This window comes from Manduca sexta, chromosome 26 (assembly GCF_014839805.1).
Source record: "Manduca sexta isolate Smith_Timp_Sample1 chromosome 26, JHU_Msex_v1.0, whole genome shotgun sequence".
Taxonomy (NCBI): Eukaryota; Metazoa; Arthropoda; class Insecta; order Lepidoptera; family Sphingidae; genus Manduca; species Manduca sexta.
In genome coordinates this window covers 4,805,291-4,830,373 of record NC_051140.1, presented here as the reverse complement: position 1 = coordinate 4,830,373, position 25,083 = coordinate 4,805,291, and the positions used below count along the sequence as shown (strand labels likewise).

The 25,083-nt window shown below is 39.9% G+C and overlaps 1 protein-coding gene across 3 annotated transcripts; it reads left to right on the top strand.

Moving 5' to 3' along the window:
* Positions 1-192: 192 nt before the first annotated feature.
* LOC115452985 (bromodomain and WD repeat-containing protein 1) lies at positions 193-24,088 on the top strand. Of its 3 annotated transcripts, none has more exons than XM_030181608.2 (23): positions 193-381; positions 466-524; positions 601-630; positions 8,018-8,077; positions 8,609-8,834; positions 9,958-10,355; positions 10,426-11,290; positions 11,364-11,763; positions 11,941-12,246; positions 12,324-12,350; positions 12,431-12,520; positions 12,640-12,910; positions 13,060-13,149; positions 13,231-13,932; positions 14,012-14,551; positions 15,887-16,220; positions 16,911-16,991; positions 18,595-18,770; positions 19,085-19,185; positions 19,384-19,636; positions 19,887-20,036; positions 20,242-20,350; positions 20,751-24,088. In XM_030181608.2, the coding sequence occupies exons 1-23, from the start codon at positions 345-347 to the stop codon at positions 20,879-20,881; spliced, it is 5,436 nt and encodes a 1,811-aa protein (XP_030037468.1). In that variant the 5' UTR covers positions 193-344; the 3' UTR covers positions 20,882-24,088. The 3 variants fall into 3 exon arrangements, with proteins under 3 accessions (XP_030037468.1, XP_037298901.1, XP_037298900.1); XM_037443004.1 differs by lacking the exon at positions 20,751-24,088 and adding an exon at positions 20,681-20,748; XM_037443003.1 differs by lacking the exon at positions 12,324-12,350.
* Positions 24,089-25,083: the final 995 nt, after the last annotated feature.

Sequence of the window (25,083 nt, the reverse complement as noted above, 5' to 3'; positions counted from 1 at the left end):
ATCTGTATTGGTAGAATTATTTTCATATATAATGTAAGCACTAAATATATAAAATAACAATGCACATATTTATTTTTCTCACTAAATATATATATAAATATTTATTCAGAATTCCAATAAATAGTAGCGCCATCTACCGATTTACTGCGGAGCTATTATGGTAACGTTTTGATCTACACAGTTCCAGATGAACTGTTTTGACAGCAGAACATACGCCATTTTGCCATTATTCAGAAGGTTGCATTATCTGTTCGTCAACAATATAAAGTGAAATGTTTTCGAGGTTTTTACAGTATATGTGATGTGTGAGTGCAGTTTCAGGGTTTGTGAAAAAAACTAGGAGTATGGAGGAGTCCAATGATGAGCACAATGTAGTTCCCGGTAAGTGGTACGCTTAGAAATTAATACATAAAGTTGTTACTGACCGACGTACAAGGTCTTGTAATGGTAGCTTTCCGATTTCAGAACTCTACTTTCTGATAGCCAAATTTCTGTGCGGTGGACCCCTAAAGGAGACTGCGAAGGTAAATATAATAAAGAAAATGATGAATTTTATGTTGAAGTGCCTCAAAATAATACACGAGATAATTTTCTTTGCAGACTTTGCTGAAAGAGCTCGAGTCAGTGGAGGTACGTTTGAGCTTTTCCTAGTGCCGGCAGGGGTATGTCACTCTCAAACAGTCACTCTATTTGTTTTTGGTCTAACCTCAAATTAATTTTGTTGTAAGATACTTTCAGTTAGATGACACTGGAGAATAAGTTTTCAAAACACTAATCATGCCTTTTATCCCTATTTATAAAATAATTATGTACGTAATTAAATTAGATAAGTAAAAACATAAAACAAATGTCAGAGGCTATTTTAATTAATTAAAAAAATATGCATTACTGAAAATTCCGAACGAAATACGATAAAAAATTGACGACACATGACAGAGATTGTGGCAAGTCGTCTGACACAATTTCAAACGAGTTGCCACAATATCTGATGATTGTTATTAAATGGTAAAATATTCAAGGTTCTCCTTTTGTTGTAACATGACAACTGAAGCTTAATTTAATTTTTCCATTTTATTAATACAATTATAAACAAAACAACGCATACTTTTTAAATTTTATTCTAGTTTCCAATAAATTACATATCTATTTTCTCATAAGCATGTTAAAATATTTATTGCATTAAGTGGCAATATCGCCTTGTTTCCGTAATTTGAATTCCGGTTGAAAATTTTCAAATTTCCCATTGCAGTTTGTGTGCGATAAGTTCGATTACGATTTCCTCAATAATGAAAGAACTTTGCTTATTCAAACGGACCACCGCTGCCTTCTTACTAATTCACCCCGGGCTTTGTTATTTGTTTTGCACGCGATAAGGAACTGATAAAATATTTGGACAAAATGTCTCATGTTATCTTTGTCGTGCGATTGATGGTAAATGACATTTATATTTTTTATAAAAATAATATCGATAGTACTCATTAAAATCGTACATAATATTTACTCAGTCACCGCGATGGCGAAATCCTGCTCATTTAATATATTTGAGGTATCGCCTTAAATAGTCTTTTTTAAAATACGTGTGGGAATCCGCATACCTTAAAATTATGCGATATTCATTTTGATTTTAAACTATGAAAAATCTGTTGGTAGACAAGATTGTCGTTATTATGTCATCTTGGTTTAATATACTTATTTTGGTTTGACTATTGAATAAACAAATTTCAGAGCTGTATCTCTAATGGACTAATTCCTTGCATTTGTATTGTGTTATAAATACATGGCATCATTTATTATTTATTATATTTTAATAAATTATTGTATTATTTTCAGGACCATTACATTATGTCCCTAAAGCAACTAGTTATAGGTGGAAATCCTGGCAGGACAAAAGGTTTCAAGTTTGAATTAAAGTTCTCGACAAAACTCTTAACAGAGGACAAGAATATACATAAAAAACTTGCGGTACACATATACATAAGCACTTTGAGAGCTGTTATAAATTATATATTGGTGCTTTATGTAGAACTACATTTCCCACTTTGAATCTAGGTAAGATGTTTTCCACATGTTGCCAAGAAATTTACAGGTTGAACTGATTCAGATACTTATATATTATATATCTCCTTAAAAGTGCTTAGACTAGATGTTGTACCCTTAAATATATCACACTGACGGCATACGATATATCACACTGATATATCAAATGCATAATGAATTCGCTGTAAATTCGCGGCGGGCGTGCAGCGAACAAGCCGTGGGTGCGTAGCGTTCACGCAGCGGGCTCACAGTTGGCTACGCATTTTGGATAGTTAGTAATAGAGTGAATTCAGATGAGGAAACATTTCTATTAGCTTTGTTAATTGGAAAAGTAACTAAAAAAGGGATATTGCCGTGGTTACATGCCACCGTATTAAAAAGTATGTAAGTTGGGACTAAAAGTACAGGCGACAGCACAACAGCAGCCTGAGTGCTTACTAATATAATTTTATTTAATTTTATAATGTGTGTATAATATATGTGTGCTAAGCGAATTTGGCACACGGACAAAGTTGCAATAATATAAGATAGGCTGGGTGCTTTTATCCCTGGATAGTATTTTAATTGTGAATCTGAATATAAAATAGACAGTGCTATGCATCGATACTGTTATTTAGGCATTTTTCTAGCGGGAAGGGCTTTTAACGTGCGTGACACTACGAGAAAATCTTCTCTAAAGACCTCGGCTTTCACTTTTCTGTCCGTTCATGTCTCTCATATCGAATTATGTTACAGAACATTATACACCGGATATTCATTTCATGAAAACATGGATTTAATGGCCGAAAGAAGCACATATCTCACCGGTAATGCTATATACATATCTTACTTAAAGTTGTGAAAATGTTTACTAAAACTTTTAAAATTTAGGATGTTAATTTTGACAAATCACACTAATGATGAGGCTAAGGTATAATCGTTATTGAACGTATTCGATTATCGATTACCATTTTATAAAACTTGATATCGATAGTTGCATAATTATTTGGTATGTTCAGATTTTATAAATATTTTTTTTATTGAATTATCTATTTGTTATTGGTAAGCCATTTCCATTTATGTTTTTTTTAAACCCTACACCACTTGCAGTTATCATTGTGTTAACTATTTAAATCGTGAAAACATTAGATATATTAATTATAGATTTTTTTACCAATAAATGTGATAAATTACAAACAACTCGAATATTTGCAAAAATAATATAATTAAATCTAAATGCAAATTTTTATATTATCGATTTATTTTATTTCAATGGGGATTTGCGATAGTCCGTGATTGTTCATTATGATAATGAGTGGCACTTCAAAATAAAATATGATATTACCTGTAGTAAATTTTACCGAAAAAAATACGAAACTTCATGTGAAGGAGCTGTCAAAATTATCATCCTATATTTGATAACGTATAGTTACTAATTAGAATTGGGTAGGACATGACATGAAAACGAGTTTGTAAGAGTAGCCTCATTTTAACATTGAGCCGGTACAATGTCCTACTTCAAATTAGGCGAGGCGTACTGAGGCGAGGCGCTTTAATGTGCGCCTTACAGTATTTTGTAATGATAACACTCAAAATACTTTCCTCTGACTCGCGACTCGAAACGCAGTACCATAATGTTCATTTTAAAATAACGTCCTATTGTAATTGTCTACCTCTCTGTCCTCGTCCTATAGTTAACCACGGAGAATGAGTAACGCGACTGCCGCGACATAAAGTTTAAAGTAGTACAATATATAATTTTGAGCCACTCTTCCTTTTTGACGTTATGTACGGGACAAATGTACCGCTTCTTATATGTCCTACTCAACAAGTTACTTTTCCTTGCTCGAACAGTAATATTCATTAATGTTTTATTTTTCAGATATTACTAAAGTATTTTCGGACCATATCTACTGCCTTACAAGTGGGTCCCGAAGACACGCGGTATACAATACTCAAATTGGTTTATTCCAAAAAATATAAAACATTTACGAAAGCGAAGGGAAGACGATTTTCACCAGAGGAAAAAAATTGTCATTGTCTTTATTCAAAAAACGTCCTAAATATTACAAACTTTCATGCAAGTATTTTACTCTACCATCATCAAGAACTGTAAAAGCCAAATTAATATAATCGCAGGAATAAATCCTATAATTTTCCACTGTTGGAAATAAAGGAAAAAGATTGTTTTGCTTTGGTCTTTTGTCTGTGTCATATGATCCATACAAAGATACAAGAGTTTGCTTCACATTAAAAATGCTCTTTTTCTAACTACGCTTTGGTTTTTATAATAAAAGGCATAAAAAAATATTTTAATCAGCCAATAGCATATTATTTCACAAATGGACTTAATAAGATAGAGCTAAAAATATTAATACGAACTGTCTTGGAAGATGCCATTGATGCTGGGCTTAACGTAATCAACACAACATGCGACCAGGCACCCGTTAATGTCGGTCCCATAACACAGTTGGTTAAAGAAAGATGTAACTAAAGCTGTATATTTACGGAAAGGAAAATACTGGTAACATGACATAATACGCGTTAAAGGACAAATAACAACCCCGTTTATGAGCTGTTGCGGCTGAACATTTAACGGCAAGAGCAGAATTCCAGCAGAATGTCGTCAGTTAGTAGATTTCACACTTTACTTTAACAATTTATTTAATTCATTGAACGGGTGTAGCGATTTTTATTTATTGTAAACTAGCTTTTGCCCGCGGCTCCGCCCGCGTGATATAGTTTTCGTTTAAATCTCTCAAAAGTTATAAAGTTCCCCTTTTTGCTACAGTTTTCATTACTGCTCCGCTCCTTTTGATCATAGCGTGATGATATATAACCTATAGTCACAACGTAGTAGTAGTGATACACAACCTTGAAAATTCCTCTAGAGAATTTCCCAGGTTTGTAGGTTTCCTCACGATGTTTTCCTTCACCGTTGAAGCAAGCGATAATTCACAAAGAATATACACATAATATTTTTAGAGTCAGAAGTGAGTGCCTTTGGATTTGAACCTGCGGACATTCGTCTTGGCAGTCTGTTCCACAATCACCTAGGCCCACGCCGCTTTTTGTTCACGTATTGTTTATTATTATTTTATGCAGATATATTTTATCTTTCACGTTCATATTTAAATGGTAAAAGGTGCTGCCCTTGCTGTCCCATCTTAAAATAGAATATGTATCTACAAAATGATTAGCAGTCTCATAAGATTGATTTCTTGTGACTACAGTGTTTACGGTCCCTTACTAAAAGATCCTTTAAAATTACCATAAGGGCAAACTACTTTGATTTGAGTTTAAAATAGATAAATTATCAAGTCCAAGTGTGATTCTTTTTACTGATGTATCCTTCATGGACAACAGCTTCAGCGTAAAATTAACATTTCAAAATGTTAAAGTGCCTTAAACAAAAATACCATTTCTTAATTTTTCTACTCTGAGTACGATTATGTATTTTTCATATTTTTTGAATACTTAATTTCAAAGAAACAAAAATAAAAAACCGAGAAATTCTTGATGACGTCACACATACAGTTGAATAAAGTTGTTCCTTGGTCCACCTTTCTTTTATTAAAAAACTAAGACATCGTCATTTATCAATGTCAAAAGATAATATTATGCCGGCGCCACAGATAACAAAAATATTTGAACTCATGTGTGGCACGGGAATTTTCGTATTTGTGCAAAGTTTGTTTAAATGTTTACGTATTATCTTGTCATTCGGTATTGGTTTTACGACCACACATCAAGCGTTCAAAGTTATAGAGTTGCTTGAATGAGAACTGGTTATATATGGAAACCTAAAAGTAAAAGCCATAAAAAATTAATTTGGTCAGTGTCTGTAATAGAATACAAATACGCAAATACCCGTGCCAAACATGAGTTCAAACAAGTGTTCTAATATTTGTCTGTGTGTGGCACCGGCAAAGACGTTTTACAAATAGACGCGTCATAGACTAACAAAATTGCACATAAAACGGCGCACTATTCACTATAGCATCATGACTGTACATATAATTACAAATTGGCTCGATGAAGTCTTTAAGTTATACAGGTGTCAAATTAACGAAGGACCAGCTATACCAGGTTGATAGAGGATTAATTTATTATACAAAATATATACCTTCTGTGTCGCCTAATAATATTGCATCGTTCAGAAAATATTCAATCGTTCCTGCGTCGACCTGCTTGCTTTAGTTGATGTTTTGTTAATGTTACAACCGGTACCTACATTTCTGCAGCAATTCGCATTACTTCCTTTATATTTTATGTAACAATAATCATTTTGTATACGACTTATTTATGATTTCGTTGTTTGATCATAATGCTCATTTTGTGTTTATTGTATGTTGTAATGTAACCACCACGTAACCCATAATTAATAGTTAAGTGATGGCAATTTAAAGATAATATCATGTACACAAGTGCGAAATTATTTTGCTTTTATCGCGTTAATTGTTCGAATCTCTCCTTTTTTAGTACATACTCTATTTAGATCATATACCCACTGTTATGGTATATATCTAATATGTATTAACAATTTGTATCGCATTCGCATTTCGCTGTTGATTACTACCCGGTTTCATAGACCTGTTTTAAATCAGTTCTTATTATAATTATTTAATCTTTCTTATTTAACAAATTGTTAAATTAATCTGTTTAATATCTACATAAAATATTTTTATATTATTATCATAAGTAAAACAACCTTCGCACGACGAAGAAAGTATATTTTAATGAATGCTAATCTTTATAGTTCCTTTTCTATGGATAAGTATAATGATCATTGTAAACTTGATGTTAATTTCTTTTCCAGTGAACATTTTCAATTTTTAAAAGTAGCGTGACTTATTTGTGAAATAATTTTGTTTGGCTTAGAATAAGTTTGTTCTTGTTAATATTAGTTTCACTTGTTTGTGTAGAAAGATAATGCTAGAATCCGAATTTCCTTTTTGATGAAGACAAAGATAAATAATATGGCTAGCTAGTATGTTTCAGAGTTAATTGCTGTTCTAGATTTGTAAATTTTTATGTATTTCTATATTGAATCGTATATTATTAGGCAATTTTTATAAAAATTATAAATTCTCTTTTATTTGAACATTGATACTTGATATTTATTTGATGATACATTAAAATGATTATCGAAATACAAAAGAATTCATATATTTTTTATAAAGTTAAATCAATTGTGATAAAAATATAGTTTGACAATTGAGAATGTTTTAGCATATTATAAATATCAATGTTTATTATTATTCGTCACAGTATGTATTTTTAGACATAAAATAATTTTAAGTATATTTTATTATTTAGTATTTCGGAATTTTACAGTGTATTACAGTTTATTTTAAAGTAGTATCGTTTATTTTCCATTGAATATAATTAATAACTAAGATCAAATTATCAGCGCTTACATAGCTTAATAGAGGTGTAATACTTTGTAAATCTAATATGGAATGTGAATATCATTAGTACTTACTATAAGCATTTTGTACACAAAATGTTATAGCAAAAATAAAATAAAAATAATATTTTCAATATGATGTTTGTCTGATTAACGATCTTATTCTTAGATCTTATTACTATCGAATTATTATGTATTAATAATGATAAAAGTACACTGTAAATAAGATGTCAGAAATATTATACTACGACGGCATAGCAAATACAGATCTGCTTCTAAGTATTTTAATACTTGGATTGCCGTCTTCTGCACTTTTAAAACCGTTTGCAAAATAATAAAACACAATAAACCTGAATCGTGAAACGCAACGAAAATCGCGAACGCCCTCTACCTCACAAGTATGAAGCAGCCGTAATGTCGATTGGCACAAAAACCCAACGAGTAGGCTCTCTATTTCCATATATATTATAATTCTCTTTGTAGTGCCGGGTTCGGAGTATAGTTTGTTTTGGTCGTAGCGCACGTGGAGTGTGCTGTCAAACTGTCTGAAACTTTACTGAAATGTTTCCGCTACATTCTCGCTCGTTGTAGGTGCTGCCTCGACGACTCGACTGGGAGGGCGCCGAGCATGCTCAGTCATACCGTGAATTGGTAAGTTTTGCTCAAATTTACTGTTGAAAACGCTTTTTTTTGCATGAAATAACTTGTAATATACGCTTAAAAACTAGGGAATTATGATAAAATGGCAAACAATATTAAAATGAGATTTATACAGAATTGTGCATAAAGTTACGATGCAAATACTAGAAAAATGTTTTTGCAGCATTTCTGTTATAATTTTTGTGTTTTTCATAAATTAGACTAAAATTTGTTATATCATGCAGTAGGGTGATCTAGTGGTGTTGTAATTGCACTATGTCTGTTTCTTTCTATCACACTATGGTCTCGAATGATTTCATCGTGCGTCTCGCTTACACTCACGACGATTACAGCTGCGCGCTGCGAATGGCGAATGAGAACTCGAATATGTACGAATGATTTCGATGTAATAATGCACTGCTATGGCGGTAATTTTGAATTTGTTCTTTCTGAGTTTGTACTTTGTAGGATTAATACCGCCTATAATTAAATTTTGATACGTTTCAACGTTCATTATGTATATTGTATTGAATGTTAATATAGGCAGCGCAGTATTCGGACATATCATGGCAACGGCTGGCTACAGTATGCGAGCGTGCACTGCGGTTGGCTCGCGTTGCACCCTCGGTGGCCCAAGATTCCGAGACACAAGGCGCGGCGGTACCTTCTGCGGAACAGAGCCGCCTAACGGCACGATTGTCATTACTGAGTGAGACGCTTGTAAGACCGAAGCCGAAATATTCGTTTTTTAAGCAGGACCACTCTCTAGGTATGTCACTTATGGTATATTTATTAAAAACTAGTATTACTCAAATAAATACATTTTTAATATAAAAAATATGTTTCCATTAGCACTGATTATGGATCAGTAGATCTAGAGATTACCTTTATAAACTAAACTTTTACATTTAAATATTTACTAAATGGTAGGTTTCTCCCTGACACCTAGCAGCAATGTGTATTGTTGTGACGACATTTAAATGATATTTTCAATGTAAATACTAAGCATTATGTGACTTCATATTTTATGTTTTAAATTGAGCACACTGCGGTGCCACAATCGTAGGTAGTCTAATAGCATACTATCAGATTACTGGCTTACCTGTCTTTCCATTCAGTTGTGTAATTAGTACTCTAAAAAGTATGCAGATAACATGTCATTTTTGTTTTGGGATAGTGTTAATCCAGGCCAGGAAAACTCCAGACTGCCTTGGTGGCGTAATTGTCCGGTACAATAGCGCTCTGAGGTCCTGGGTTCGAATCCCGGGTCGGGCAAAGTGATATTTGGGTTTTTCTGGTCAGTATCAGCCCGGAGTCTGGAATTTGTGCCCCATATGGCGATAGGCTCGCCCCCTATCACATCATGGGACGGAACATACTTGGCGAAAAGTGGGTGCCCTAGTTGCGCCTCTGCATACCCCTTCGGGGTTAAATGCGTGATGTTATGTATGTATGTAGGAAAACAATTATGCTGTAAAATATGATGTTTTATGATATATCTACAATATGTTATCTTACTATTATTATAAAATTATGAATGTTTGTGAAAATGTTTGGATGTTTGTTAGAAGTAAATGCAGAGACAATTGACCATGGATCAACATTTAGGCTATTTTTTATGCCAGTATTTTGCTCTTATTTTTTTTCTTAATTTTTAATATGATTGTGTTCACATCATAGTTTTTACGGGACTTTAGTCACGGGAAAGGCTTTTGACACAGGTGGAGCCATGAGTAGTTGCTTGTTCAATATAAATGCGAAATAACTTTCTAATTATGTAAGTAAATACATAATATTATGAGGACATATTGGATATTTTAATTTGGTTTTGTTTTCATGTCTGTTATGTTGTTTATGAACATTGATAATTTTTTTTATTGTGACTGCTGCAGTGCGGCGACTAGTACACCGGGAATTGGGGCTTGGCGGCGCTGCTACTGCCGGCGGGCGCGGCGGCGAGGCAGCATTCCCCGCGCGGCTACTGAGCGGGTTGCAATTACAACGACGCACACTTGGGCACCTATCTGCAGTATACTGCGTGGTGTTTGACTGCACGGGCCGCTATGTGGTGACGGGTGCTGACGACTTGCTGGTGAAGGTGTGGGTCGCGCGGGACGGTCGGCTCGCGGCTACGTTGCGAGGGTGCGGCGCCGAGGTGACCGACGTCTGTGTATCGCGTGACGGCGCGCTGCTGGCGGTGGGCTCGGTGGAGCGGCTCGTCCGCGTGTGGTGCCTCGCCACGGGGGCACCGCGAGCCGTACTCCATGCGCACGCTGGAACTATTACCTCTGTAAGCAATGTTCTTCTTACATGCACTCAAAAATAAATGTTCAGTGATACAAAATTATATTCGTGTACAGGTTCACTGGTCGCCGGCGACGCGTGGCGAGGTCCGATGGCTCGCTTCCACTTCAACTGATGGCTCAGTAGCGTTCTGGAGCAGCTCAGCGGATGGACAGTTTCTCTCACAACCAGTGCAATACGTGGAGCGCATGCGGCCTGGTGCTTGCCATATGATCTGCGCGGCTTGGTCTGCAGGTGGCGCGTTCTTAGCGGCCGGCAGCGCCGACCAGCACGTGCGTGTATACGCGTTGCACCACACAGCACCCACGCCTCGACGTGTATTAGAAGTGGCAGTACACGGAGACGCGGTGGATAGTATTGCTTGGGCGCATCGTGGTCTGCGCTTCGTGTCCGGGAGTAAAGATGGTAGTGCGGCACTGTGGACACTACACGCGACACAATGGCGACATGCGATGCTTGTGCCCGCAGATAAACAGCGCGCCGCAGACGGCAAGAGACTGAAGGTGACCATGGTGTGTTGGGACTGTAGCGACGCCTATGTGGTCACAGCCGTTTCGGACAATACGGTGCGTGTATGGTGCTCTCGTACATGCATGCAGGTGCGCTGCCTCAGTGGACACCGTGACGAAGCGTATGTGTTAGAGGCGCATCCGTTCCTACCGGCTGTGCTACTCTCTGCCGGACATGACGGCCAATTGTTCGTATGGGACGCCGCCGCGGGCGAGGTGCTTGCGCAATTCCATAACCGCATAGAAGGTCAGGGTGACGGTGCCATCTTCGACGCTAAGTGGGGCGGCGGTGCAACTATCGCTGCGACTGATTCGCACGGACATCTGTTACTTTTGGGACTAGGTCGCGGACACCGACTTCTGTCTGAGCTACCCGCTGAGCTATTTTTCCACACTGACTATCGACCTCTAGGTATGTTTGAATGTTTTATTCACTTTTACTTTGTGTTTAGAGATGCAATTACAAACTATGTTATATATTTCAGTGAGGGATGCATTAGGAGGCGCGTTGGACGAGCAAACGGAAACACCACCACATCTGATGCCGCCACCGTTCCTGGTGGACGTGGAGGGCGCGCCACACGCACCGCGTTTTCAACGTCTCGTGCCGGGCCGCGAAAACCTCGCGCTCAATCAATTGATACCCGCCGCAGATGCGCCGCGCTCACGCATTGACGCCATGATCGCAGAGTTAGCTGGCGGTGGTGGTGGACCGGGAGGCCTAGGGGGTTTGGGGGGTGAAGCGCGGGGAGTGTGGCGCGGGGAAGGCGTGAGGCACACTGCGGGTTCGTGGCAGCGCGGCGACCCGCTACTGGTGCCTCATAGCACGCGTCCCATCGTGCCACCGCTCGCACCAGCCGCGCGACGAGCACTCGAGCAAGCCTGGTGAGTAACCTTAAAAAAACAGTCATTTAATATACATACATAGTATTACGATTACTGTAAAATCTAATGTTAGAATTCGTGTGAAGCTTGGCTTACATAAATCGTACACTATGGTGTAGCATCGTATAAATTCTAAATAAGTGTTACAGTTAATTCTGTATTTTGATGATGTTACAGCGCGGAGCTGAACGCGCTGGAGATGAGTTGGTACCGACGCGAGATGCGGCGGCGGCCGGTGATGATCAGTACGGCGACGGACAGCGCGAGTGGTCGGCGGCGGCCGGGCCCGCGCGCTCGGGCGCCACGTGCTGCCCGCCCGCCGCCCGCGCGTCCGCCGCCGCCTCGCGTCGAGGAGGAGCCGCCTGAGAGCGCCTCGCACTCCGACACCTCTGATGAGTCCGTCCGGCTCTCCGGCTCGGCGCACTCCTCGCGGGACCGCTCCTCGTTTGCTTCCAGTCTCGACCTCACTGACTCCTCTACGAGGTGACTATAAATACTGAATAAGTACATTCAAGTACTTTCATTCTTTTTACAACATTAACATGTGCCTCTCGTCGTAGCTCGCACTCTGGGAGTAAAAACGACAAGTGAGTTGATCTCAATATCCTGAATATTGTGAGTAAAATTTCCCAAAGTAAAGTTGGTTAATACAGTGATCTGTCCTCAGTTCGGACTCGTCGGAGTACTCAGACTGGGAGACGGGCGCGGCTCTGGCTCCGCCCGCGCGCGCTCGTCGGAGACCGCTACCGGCTAGAAGGTAACGTTTTAACCTTTATTAAATTTAATCTCTTCATCGCTACCCAAATATGGAATATAGATCATCACTGATTGCTTTAGTGTGTCTACTATTTATAATTGACATAATTTGCAATATAGGTACAGTCCGAGCACATCGACAAACAAGCGCACGGAACGACCGAGCACAAGTGCGGCGGCAGATGGGGCGAGCGGCAGCGGGGGTGGGGAGCCGGCGGAGGCGGACGCTGTGGACGGTGACGGCGAGGGCTCCGCCTCCGGTACGGGAGCCGGCGCCGCGGCCGACGACCTGCCCGACGTGTACCGCCCTGGCGAATGGCTCACCGCTGTCGCGCCGCGGAAAGCGCCCTACCACCCGCAAATGGGTGACATGTGCCTCTACTTCCGCGTGGTAAGACTAACGCAATACAATAATTCAATTCGTTCTTTTCTGATTGCACATAAAATTTTATAATAATTATAAATGTTAATATAATAATATAGGAAAATCTACATTTAAATAATGTAGAAAATATATTGTCGATGCTTTTCTACATATAGGGACACCAAAGATACTTCGAGGCCGTTGCAGTAAAGGATCTATATAAAATAAATCAGCGAGACAAGCCTTGGGAGCGTACACAAGTGCATGTGAGTTATTATCAAGTTCGAAAAATTATTTAGCATTATGCAATAGGCAGCTGACGGCTGATGAGAAATCGATTTCCGCAGGAGTGCGAGCTCGCGAAGGTGGTGGGCGTGCGATACGAGATCAAGCCTCCGCGCGTGGCGTCCGTGCGGCTGGCGTGCGCGCTGGACGCGGGCCGGCCGCGCTCGCTCACCGTGCGCTACCACGACATGCCGGACGTCATCGACTTCCTCGTGTTGCGCCAACAGTACGACGCGGCTGTGGCGCGCCGCTGGGGCCCCGGCGACCGCTTCCGCTGCATGATCGACGACTCGTGGTGGAGCGGCGTCGTGCTCGAGCGCTGTCCCACAGCGCCGCGGGACGCAGAAGCAGATCCCCGCCCTTCCGTTGCTGACTCTGCCGCTGAGCGATTCTCTCGTGAAGCTGCTTCGCATTTTTTGTCGCTGCGCGTGCGCTGGGATAATGGGGAGGTAGAGCGTTTATCGCCTTGGGACCTGGAACCTGTAGATCCAACCCGAGAACCCACTGAACCGGGTGGTTCCGTAGCTGTGCTGCCGCGAGAGTTAGAGACTGCGCTGTACCGCGCCGAAGCGCACGAATGGCCTCCACGTGGGAATCGTGCCGCCGCTTGCCACGCCATTGCACTACATATAGGCCAAGTCATGTCTCTGTCGGTGGCCGAGCCATTCGTCGCGCCGGTGGACCTTCAGCTATATCCTACCTACGCACGCGTTGTGCCATATCCCATCGATTTGGCTACCATAAAGGCGCGGTTCGAAAATCTGGTATGTAGATTTAATTGTATCTAAACTAATATGATGTAAATAATATGTAAATATGTGACACGTCTATGCTCCTTTTCAGTTCTATCGACGAATGGCGGCAGCACAATTCGACGTGCGGTATTTAGCGACTAACGCTGAGTTGTTCAATGAGGCGCGGTCACCGATTGTGCGGCAGGCACGCCTACTCACCGATTTGCTTCTCTACATTATCAGCCACTGGCACGAGGTGGACGTGGTGGCCAAGTACCATGAGCTCGCCGCCTCGTATCAGTCATCGGATGATGAGCCACTGGCGCCGTCGCGGAAGAGTCGGCGTGCAGCGCGACGCCGCAGCGGCGCGGCGGAGAGCGGCACGGACCGGGCCGGCGACAAGTGGCGCGCGGCATGCTCCGAGGTGTTGCGCTCGCTGTTGGCCTCCGCCGACGCGGAGCCGTTCCTGGCGCCCGTGTCCGAGTCGCAGGCGCCGGACTACGCGCGCGTGGTGGCGCGCCCGATGGACTTGGGCACGGTGGGCGCGCGGCTGGCGGCGGGCCGGTACTCGACGCGCGACCACTTCGCTGCCGATGTGCGACAAGTGTTCTCAAACAGTCGCCTTTACAACACCAACAAACGCAGTCGGGTCAGTGTATGCACACGCACTTACATATCACACCAACTGCTTTAACTTTTATTACCTGTAAATATTTCGTTATAAATTGACTGACGACATCAGCTAAATGAGCAGTCAGAGCACAAACTATAGGCATGACGTGAAAACATGAAATACAAGGATTTCAATCCTGATCAGAAATCATTAAAATTCATTTATATATCATTGATATTATGCAATTGTCAAGACAGCTACTTTAAGCCTACATTTAACTAAGCTACAAATTGACTTATAGATGTAATTGCATATAATGTATAGTTGAGAGTGTATGTGTTTGTCTGTTTGCACGGCGCGCACCACGTTACAGGACCCGAGCCAGGTAACTCCCGCGCCAGGCGGAGTCGCGCCTCGTCTCGTTTCGCGTATTCTCGTAGTTGTGTACTATGACTATTGGCTGTTCTGGTATCTTAAGCTTCCCTATTCTCATTCATCGTGCATTTGCTCTGTTTATAGTCTATATTCAAATAATATATTTAAAATTATACTGTAATAGGCAATAGCTAGAGTCAAACTACTTTAAAATGATAGTATGAGCGGTATTCGGCCATCGGACGGCAGGATCATAGACAAAACAATTTCCCTAGTTTCTCTTGATTCTATTAAAAAATAGAATATATTCTTTACATACATAAGACAAAAATACAGCATACATGATCCTTATGAGCATGATTTATTATTCAATTATTTATTGTTATTTGCTTTATTACATTTTTTTTCTCATAGCATGAGTGTAGTCATTAGTCTGTTAACTAGTCTGTGGATGGAAGTACCGTAGATTAATATTTTGGAGATCTCAATACCTTAAATTTTATATTTTTACTCTTTGAGTAAACTATATATATTATTGTCAGCAAAAACTTGACTGTACAAATCACTAAGGTAGAAAAAAATATTATTATTTGGTGTTAATCAGTCTGTAGACAATGTTATTCATCCTCACCCTGTATATTATGTATCTGATACTCGGTTGATGTAAATATAAACAAGGTGAGAAATTTTACAAATATCAATATGTACAAACTACATAGTGCATGATAGGTTGTTATATGTATATTTATATCGTATAGTTCGTGTCTTAGATATGAACCTGGCTTAATTATATTCAGCAGCATGAGACATGTTGAACTTAGATGATAAATGGCGTACTTCACAACGCTCACGTACTCTCTCCGTACACGCGTACAGTAGGTGACTGGTAGTTGCGCGCGGTAGTTGTCAATATTTTGTAATCGCACGGTTCCGCTGGTAGCGCGCAATGATGAGTTAATAGTGTGCACGCTAACATGTGTTGTGATGTGTATCCAGATATACTCGATGACGGTGCGTCTGTCGTCGCTGTTCGAGGCGCTGTGGGCGCGCGTGCCGGCGCCGCGGGGCGCGCGGGGGGCGCGGGGCGCGCGGCGGGCGCGGCCCACGCACAGCGGGCGCACGTCCCCGCGCCGCACGCGGCACCGCACGCATCGCACGCACCGCACGCGCCGCGTCGCCGCCGCCGAGCTCGCCAACGGACACGAGTCGGCCAGCTCCGACTCGGAGACGCTGGCGGCCACCTCGCGCCGCGTGCACCGCGCCGCCGCCGACGCCGCCGCCGCTGACGACTCGCTCGACAGCGACGCACCGCTTGACGCGCACAGAAAAGGTACTTACAAAATGTCTTACTTTAACTACACTCTTTATTACGACAAATACGAAACCCTTTTAACATTGTGTTCTTAGTATTACCATATAACTTGGTCACTCGATAAAAGTAAAGAGGATATTTGTGCTGATTCGCGCGCGCACTAAATTACTACTCCTAAATTTATTAGTCGCACGTTAAAAGCAATATGTCCAATGTCATTCTGCAGCAATGAATTGCACGTCTTCCTTTCCTAATAAGGTAAAGACACATTTAATGTTAAAATAGGGTACCGGACTCATTTTCGTTCTTAACTATTATCAAATATTTACGTTATATAAATTATAACACAGAAGGAATTATTAATATCCTGTAAAAAATCAACAAGTCTTTGAATGTCGGTGAAAGGGGTAATTAACAAGAAACAGAAAAGAGACAAAATACCCACATTTGACGTCATCGGGAATTGCGACGCGTACGAAAGAAATACGTGAAACGATATCCCCACAACGCGGCCACTTCTGCACGTTACAATATTTGAAATATGGATTACTAGCTCATTTTTTAACCAATTTTTATGCATTTTTCGCAGGAGTCCTTCTTTTTCATGTTATTAATCATTACATATAGAATAATTAACAAAATCAAACATAAGCCGGTTCCCTGTTGTGATAACTAAAAATGAAACATAATTTTCTTTGTTTTTTCAAGGCAAGGGCGTGGGAAAGAAAAGCAAGAGCAGCAGCGCCAGTGTCGAGCCCGCGCCCAGTACGAGCCGCGCGCGCGACACCGGTACGTACTCTATACACATTACACATACCCCGATAAAATGAACTAGATCTATTTGATATTATAAGAAAAGTTCATTAATTAATCTATACTATTATATAAAGCTGAAGAGTTTGTTTGTTTGTTTGTTTGTTTGTTTGTTTGTTTGTTTGTTTGTTTGTTTGAACGCGCTAATCTCAGGAACTACGAGTCCAAATTGAAAAATTCTTTTTGCGTTGGATAGCCCTTTGTTCGTGGAGTGCTATAGGCTATATATCATCACGCTATACCCAATAGGAGCGGGGCAGTAATGGCTAATCTCAGGAACTACCGGTCCAAACTGAAAAATTCTTTTTGTGTTGGATAGCTCTTTATTAGTGTAGTGCTATAGGCTATATATCATCACGCTATGACCAATAGGAGCGGAGCAGTAATGACTAATCTCAGGAACTACCGGTTCAAACTGAAAAATTCTTTTTGTGTTGGATAGCTCTTTATTAGTGTAGTGCTATAGGCTATATATCATCACGCTATGACCAATCGGATCGGAGCAGTAATGAAACATGTTGCAAAAACGGGGAAAAATTATTAGTTTTGAGAGCTTCCGTTGCGTGCGCTGCGTAAACGATTAAAGTTATGCAACAATGACGTATGACGGGATTGTTCCTCTTAAAAAGTTCTAAAAAATATATTATAAAACAAAGTCCCCCGCTGCATCTGTCTGTCTGAACGTGTTAAACTCAAAAACTACCCAACGTATTAAGATGAAATTTGGTATGGAGACAGTTTGAGAGGCTCCCGGGAAACTACTACTTTTATAACGGAAAACTTTAGCCTGAAAAACTTTATAACGCGGGCGGAGCCGCGGGCAAAAGCTATACTATTATATAAAGCTGAAGAGTTTGTTTGTTTGAACGCGCTAATCTCAGGAACTACCGCGTCAAACTGAAAAATTCTTTTTGTGTTGGATAGCCTTTTGTTCGTGGAGTGCTATAGGCTATATATCATCACGCTATACCCAATGGGAGCGGAGCAGTAATGGCTAATCTCAGGAACTACCGATTCTAACTGAAAAAATCTTTTTGTGTTGAATAGCCCTTTGTTTGTGGAGTGCTCTAAGTTATATATCATCACGCTATGACCAATAGGAACGGAGCAGTAATGAAACATGTTGCAAAAACGGGAACAATTGATTAGTTTTGAGAGCTTCCGTTGCGTGCGCTGCGTAAACGGTTAAAGTTATGCAACAATGATGTATGACGGGATTGTTCCTCTTAAAAAGTTCTAAAAAATATATTATAAAACAAAGCGCCCCGCTGCATCTGTCTGCCTGAACGTGTTAAACTCAAAAACTACCTAACGTATTAAGATGAAATTTGGTATGGAGACAGTGTTTGACCCTGGGAAGAACATAGGCTCCCAGGAAACTACTACTTTTATAACGGAAAACTTTAGCCTGAAAAACTTTATAACGCGAGCGGAGCCGCGGGCAAAAGCTAGTTTTAGTATAAATGCTTAGTCAAACAAGATCAGGTAAACTAGACCACAGTTCTACAACGCCAATCAAATTCAAACTCCTAAAAACTTGTATAACAGTATTTCTAATAGCTTCATATTTGTGTTGCAGATCTATATGTGCCATCAGGGAGTCGCACTGTTCGTGACGAGAGTGGCGGTGAAGGCGGCGGTGGGTCCTGGTCGGAATCGAGCGCGTATTCCAACATCGAGGTGGTGGAGGAGGAGCTCGCTGAGGATGAAGTGGAGCTCACATACGATGAACATTCGGACGGGCCGCATCGCACGGTAACCTACTCACGTCTTACATATTTGTTTATACGAATACATGACGTAATAAAAAGAAATTATTATTGCGTTTTCTTTTACATAATACTATTATATGATTACACATTTTGTGTTTATAGAAAATTATTTGTAGGCAAATTTCATTGACACCCAAAAAAAGTATTGTTTCGTTCGCTTAACAAATATATAATTTTGCTTATAGGCAAGTTGCACATTATGAAATAAATGGAGCGCTCTTTTATTTACTACATATTAGATCATAACAAGAGCGGGAACACATTTTCTATATAAATTACGTGTGTATTTTGTTTCAGTCGACGGGGCGCAACAAACGCAAGCGCGCGCGCATCACGTCGGGCAGTAGTGAGGGCGGGCGCGTAAACTCACATCGCCCTGACAACACGCCACTAAAGAGGTCATTATAGTTGACACATTTTATATTACTACGCCAGTTAGAAAATATAATTCTATAGTTATAAACAAAAAGACGCTAAACTCACTCCCTTTTAACAGGACAATTTTTACATCCACTGAAATAAAAGCGATTCGGCCGGGTACGTGTAGTTGATTTTTGCTTGCTAAAAAAAAATATAAGAAAACTTTGCGATTTCAGAATGCGTGAGCGGTTCACAGCGAACACAACAACGTCTGGTTCGTCGTCGGGATCAGAGCTGGAAGAGGATCGCGCACGCCGGTACGAATCCGATCATTCGTACCGGCCGCGTTACTCCACTGACGACGACGCGCCGCTGAACTTATACCGGCAGCGGCAGAGCGGCGCGTCGGCGACGCGAGCGGCCGACGAGCCCGGCACCTCCGGCACCGCGGGCTCGCGCCGCGAACACAACGGACATGCACGCGTCAGTGTACGTACACACTACTATGCGAATGAGCGCTGAGCAATGACATTCATAGCTCATGCATATGAACACGGCGTTTGATATTAATAAAAACCTGATAATTGGATTATATTGCTATCAAACGACCCAGATAAGTGCAGCCAGTATATCGCTAAAAAGTTTTAGGAGTTAACAGTTTTAATTAATAAAAAATTAAATAAAGAAAAAACTCGTGTTGGTTTATTTATACCGTCTCCATTGAAAATACATTGTGCAGTGCGGCGGTGTGTCGTTGCGCGCGCGCTCGCCGGTGCGCTACAACGAGGACAGCGAGGAGGACTCGGCGGCCGCCATCAGCAAGCGCGCCCAGCGGCCGCACCGTGTGCACCGCCTGCCGCGCGCACTCACCAACGACTTGCGCACACAGGTCTGTACGTCTGCCTATTCGATATCTTGTACCGTAGTTGGAAAACTAGCATGTATGTTACCTACTAAGTGATCACCGGAACTTATGAACCATAATAGTAAATAAGTGGTAAGGTGGGTTGCGGTGGGGTTACTGGATCATATGCGTCTGTTACAGTGAACGCGCGAAATGTCTTTAATCACTAAAACGTGTTGTAACATTGTAGGCTAGTGTTGGCGTTGGACTGAGCGGCGCGGGGCCAGCACTAGTTCCACACAACGACGACCATAACTATTTCAATGGTCACGCAGCGCCTCATCATCACCGGCACCCAGGTAGCATCCTACAAGATAATTAAATGCTGAATAATGATTCAACATGTTCTACATATCATTGCTATTGTTTATGGGTGTGTGTTCTAATAATCAGAAAAGTGTATTTACTGCCTATTTAGTTTTCTCGGTATTTGGTTTTATATGAAAGACTTGATCCCTCCACTAAGTTTATGGGTTGCTGTTGTGTATAAGGCGCAACACAAACTGCATTTCCTGATTTAATGAGTTAATTTATTTAATGTCGAGAGATGTTCAATAACTTACAATGTACAACTAAAACATAATATGCTGACGCACAACACCCTATTCAGATTTTGATAAAATGTTCAGCAGGACTGTTAAGCTAATTTGCTCGGCATGGGACGAAGAGAAATAGAAACTGAGTACATATTATCTTTAGTAAGTTCTCGGTCGACGGGAGGTCGGTCGGGCGGCGAGGGCAGCAGCGGCGGCGCGGCGCCCGTGTCCATCTCGTCGCGCGGGCGCGTGCGCAAGCTCACGGCCAAGGCGCGCGGCCTGCTACGGGACTGAGGGTGCGAGTCGCCCACTTCCGCCGGAACGCCTTGACGCTCACCAGTGTCCTACCAAGGCTGTGACATCGTGTGACTGTGTAACTGTGACTGTGATACATACTATGTATGGCCGCAAAATTGCAGTTGTTTCGTATAGTGGATGATTACTGTTTCGGTGTTGTAGTAACCCTCGCGATAACGGAATCGCGCCGGTGTAGTGATGTAATATAGTTAATATCGACGGGACACTCGTCAAATGCTGTGTTCATATTGGTACAGTATATTATAATTGACTTAACTATCAGTCCTTTAATTTATTAAGTGCTTATAATATGTGTAGTTGCTCAGTGCCAAAACAAATTCTAGGAAAATGAGGGGAACCGAGATTACAAATAATGTAATTTTAAATAGCAACATGTACCACGCATACCTCCAAAATATTTATAAATTATTCTCATGGGTTCCCTATGACCTACTCCCACAGCCATCCAGTGATTGACAATTATTCACCCGATATAACACTAGTAACAAAGAATCTTGGAATCATATACAAGACATTTTTTTCCTATCATTCGACACCTGCTGTATTATCGATTTTAGAAATTCGATGTTAGTTTACAAACACTTGGTAAAGATAAGTTAAACATGCATTATTTTAAAGGAGCATGTTGAAGGAAAAGCCAGTGTTTCGAAAAGCATCATGTGATACTACATTGTAGTGTAAATGTATGTGTGTTTACCAAACTATGTTTATCTTGATCAGATTTGCATGTAACGACATTTATAATGAATTCGAATATCATAATATGTATATGTTGTCATTTTAGTGATTGCAATTTGCACAACACAATGTATTTAATAAGGGATTCTATATAGCTATGTATAATCCATATGGTGTTATACACTATTATGTTTCAGTTATGAACCAAATGTAATAATTTTATTGATATTGACTGATATGCATTATGTTTATGAAAGTATGTGTCCCAAGGCATGCGGTGAGTCAGATCTCCACTCTGTAGTGATGTACAGATACCACTCTGATTAGATCAATTTTAATGTTATTTTAGATGTAAGTGATGAACGAATTATTGTATATTATTATGTATAAATTGAATAATGTAACTGTTTGAAATTGGTAATGTGTACTTAAATAGTATTGTGATATGTGTAGTTGGATCTGGGGAAAAAAAATGATATCAAAAGGTTGTGGCAATGTGATGAGAGGGATTGAATGAAACTGTAGTGGATATGTAAGTGTGTGACAAAGTGATGTAACTATGTGACAAGTCAATGTATGAAGAGTTCTTTCCCCTATTTGGGGCTGCTCCCCCCCCCCCTCCCCCTTGAAATGACTGAATGGACATCCCACATGGGTTTATATTAATAATTACTTTTCCAGTCAGATACACGTTACCTACTCTTATTTCAATACTTTTTGTGCTTCTCATTTAATTTTGAAACCAAAATGATTACGATTTTAACATAAGTTTTGTAAATTCACAATGTTTTATTTCATATTGACAATGGGTTACATTATCATTATCAAATAGTTTTGCAAATATCTTTTGTGGAATCTTAATACATGAAAACCAAACTCTGATGTATTAATCTATGCACAGGTTCTAATGATTATTGCTCTTATATTTGCCTGTGTGGGTAATATTTTATGTTACCAACTATCAAAACAACTAGCAAAAAAGAAAAATTTTAAAGACCAGGTATGATCAATGTAAACGCCTTATGTTCGTTCAGTGTGATTTTAAGTTGGTTTTGAATGTATTTTGATGTATATACAATGTACTAGTTTATCAAATAATTGAATGAGACATGGCTGCTGACTTTTAACAATACTATTTATGACAAATTTTTATTTTAAATTGAACATTTAGTAAGCTTTCACAATATTTTTTTCAAAGACTAGAAATGACTCCTGAATACAATTTCATAGAATGTTCATTCAACACTCTTATTACAATATTTTATTAACAAGTTTAAAGATATTCTTATGTTGCTTCAATCCCGAATGGTGTTACATAACCAACAAAATTGAAATAACATTGATTACATGTATATATTTGTACATAATTTGTAAAAATATTATGTATAGAACAAGGGCCAGTTTAATGTACTAGTAAGAGTTTTGGGGTCTTTTATAGTCTGATTTAATGATGATGCGTGCAGCTATGCCGGCTTCTCGGTAGACAGACTTCATGACGCTCAAATAAAATACAACTCGAATAGCAATATTAGTTAATTTGATGTCAGATCGAGATTCCAGGGTTGATATTTATAATGTTTTTTTCCTATAGTTAGGTAGATAATTCCGAATTGATTGGATGGAATCAAGGACAAAATTAGCGGGAACTGGTGTGGCTAACCTATTTTTATATGCAATACAGGAGACAAAAGTTGATTTATTTTATTTTGTTATGAATTTGGAATCGGGTACTTTTATACTACACATAATCCTATGGACTAAGTAAAATTATACGATATTATTCATCAAAGCCCCCACTAGTCAGCTATGTAAAACTCAAAGAAGGTTCTTATGATCCAGTCGGTCTCTTATTACATAGTGGAGAAAAAACTTGGCCTTATTTAAATTACTATTGACCTCAGGATCTTGATCTATGAAGTACAGTTAACTTTTGATATTCGAATGTCGTATGTACTAAAACGAATTATCGTTCCTTGGAGTACTTCAGCGCCGCTAGTGGTATGGTTGCCATAATGATAAACTGAGACTACGCTCGTCGGTATGTCGAAATAGCGCCCGGACGGAATTTCAAAGGATTGTTGCACGTGTGACGTGTGTCGTCCAGCATAAATGACTTTGTACAAATCGATGTAATGTTAGCGAATATCGCACAATTGTCTGTGGGATGATATCTCAATGTATCAATTGCTATTGAATCTAATTGTGTATATAATTATGATAGTAAATGTATTTAGGCCCACGCGACTTCACTGTAGAACTAACAGCGGAAATAATAATACAATCATTATTTATAAAATCGATTTGTGGGGATAGTTTATTTAACATATTTTATTTTATTTTACAAATGCATTGTGGGATTATATTTTGTGCAAGTATCGAGTGTACGTCGCGTGAGCCTGACTTTGACTATTTTTAAGTGTATGTATATGCATGTGAGTGTGCGTGTGTACAGACAAGACATCGGTGTGTTTGAACCAAACAAATAAAAATATTTTGTAATTCGAACCAAGTTTTATTTTAAAAAAATAGCGTTCACAAATTTCGAATTTGGCGCTTGAACAACCCTAGGCATGACTACAATATTACGTCTGAGAGGATTTTAAATGTCGCTGGGTGCCACCTAGTGCACTCACAGCTCATTACTATTCAGTAGTGTAGCTTGCCATATACGGGCCCTATATCTATCTAAATTTGTTGGGGGCCCTTCAGGGCAGTGCGAACTTTTGGGCGCCTGCTTAATTTAATGTAGGTATGGGCTGAGTTTCCATATATATTATAATTCACTTTGAGGCTGAGTGTGGCCTAAAGGTCCGCGGCCCCGTATTACTGATACGACGGTAGCTACGCCCCTGTTACTATTGTAACTGACTTACTTGGTCTTCAACTAATATCTGTCTATGCCAATACAAAAAAGAGTTTTTTTTTTATTAACATTAACGACGGCTATGTAGATTTCATGTCAAGTGTTCTTCACGACACAATTACTAATCGTGGATGAGCTGATTCCTTTGAAGTAACGAATGTGCTTCAGGTGAAGGCGTCTAACCTCCGAAAAAGACCATACAAAAGGCAATAATAAGTTCTTACTTCACGCTAGACATCTGAGAAGTCTTGGTTTATCGACGGTAAGCCACAGACGCGAGGTGCAAAAAATCATATATAAGATGGAGAGACGTTATTTTGGGGTGATCTAAACGTAGTGATTAAGTATACTTATTCTTTTTGGGGTGAACTCCGAATAAATAGTTACTCATATTCGTCGTTACAGTTTCCCTATTTCCGTCGTTCGGAGCTAAAGTGACATCAGTTAGCGTTTAGCGCTCCCATAATATAATTATCTTTGCAGCGTCCTTGAGTAAGCCTGACTTTCCTTAATTTTATAATACTCTGAGCATGATTTACGTTTCTTTAAGATTCTTTAACTTATCCGGGACTCTAACGTAGTATTATATTCTCTTTGAGCATGATCTTATTTACATCTAGGCATGGTTATCAAAACA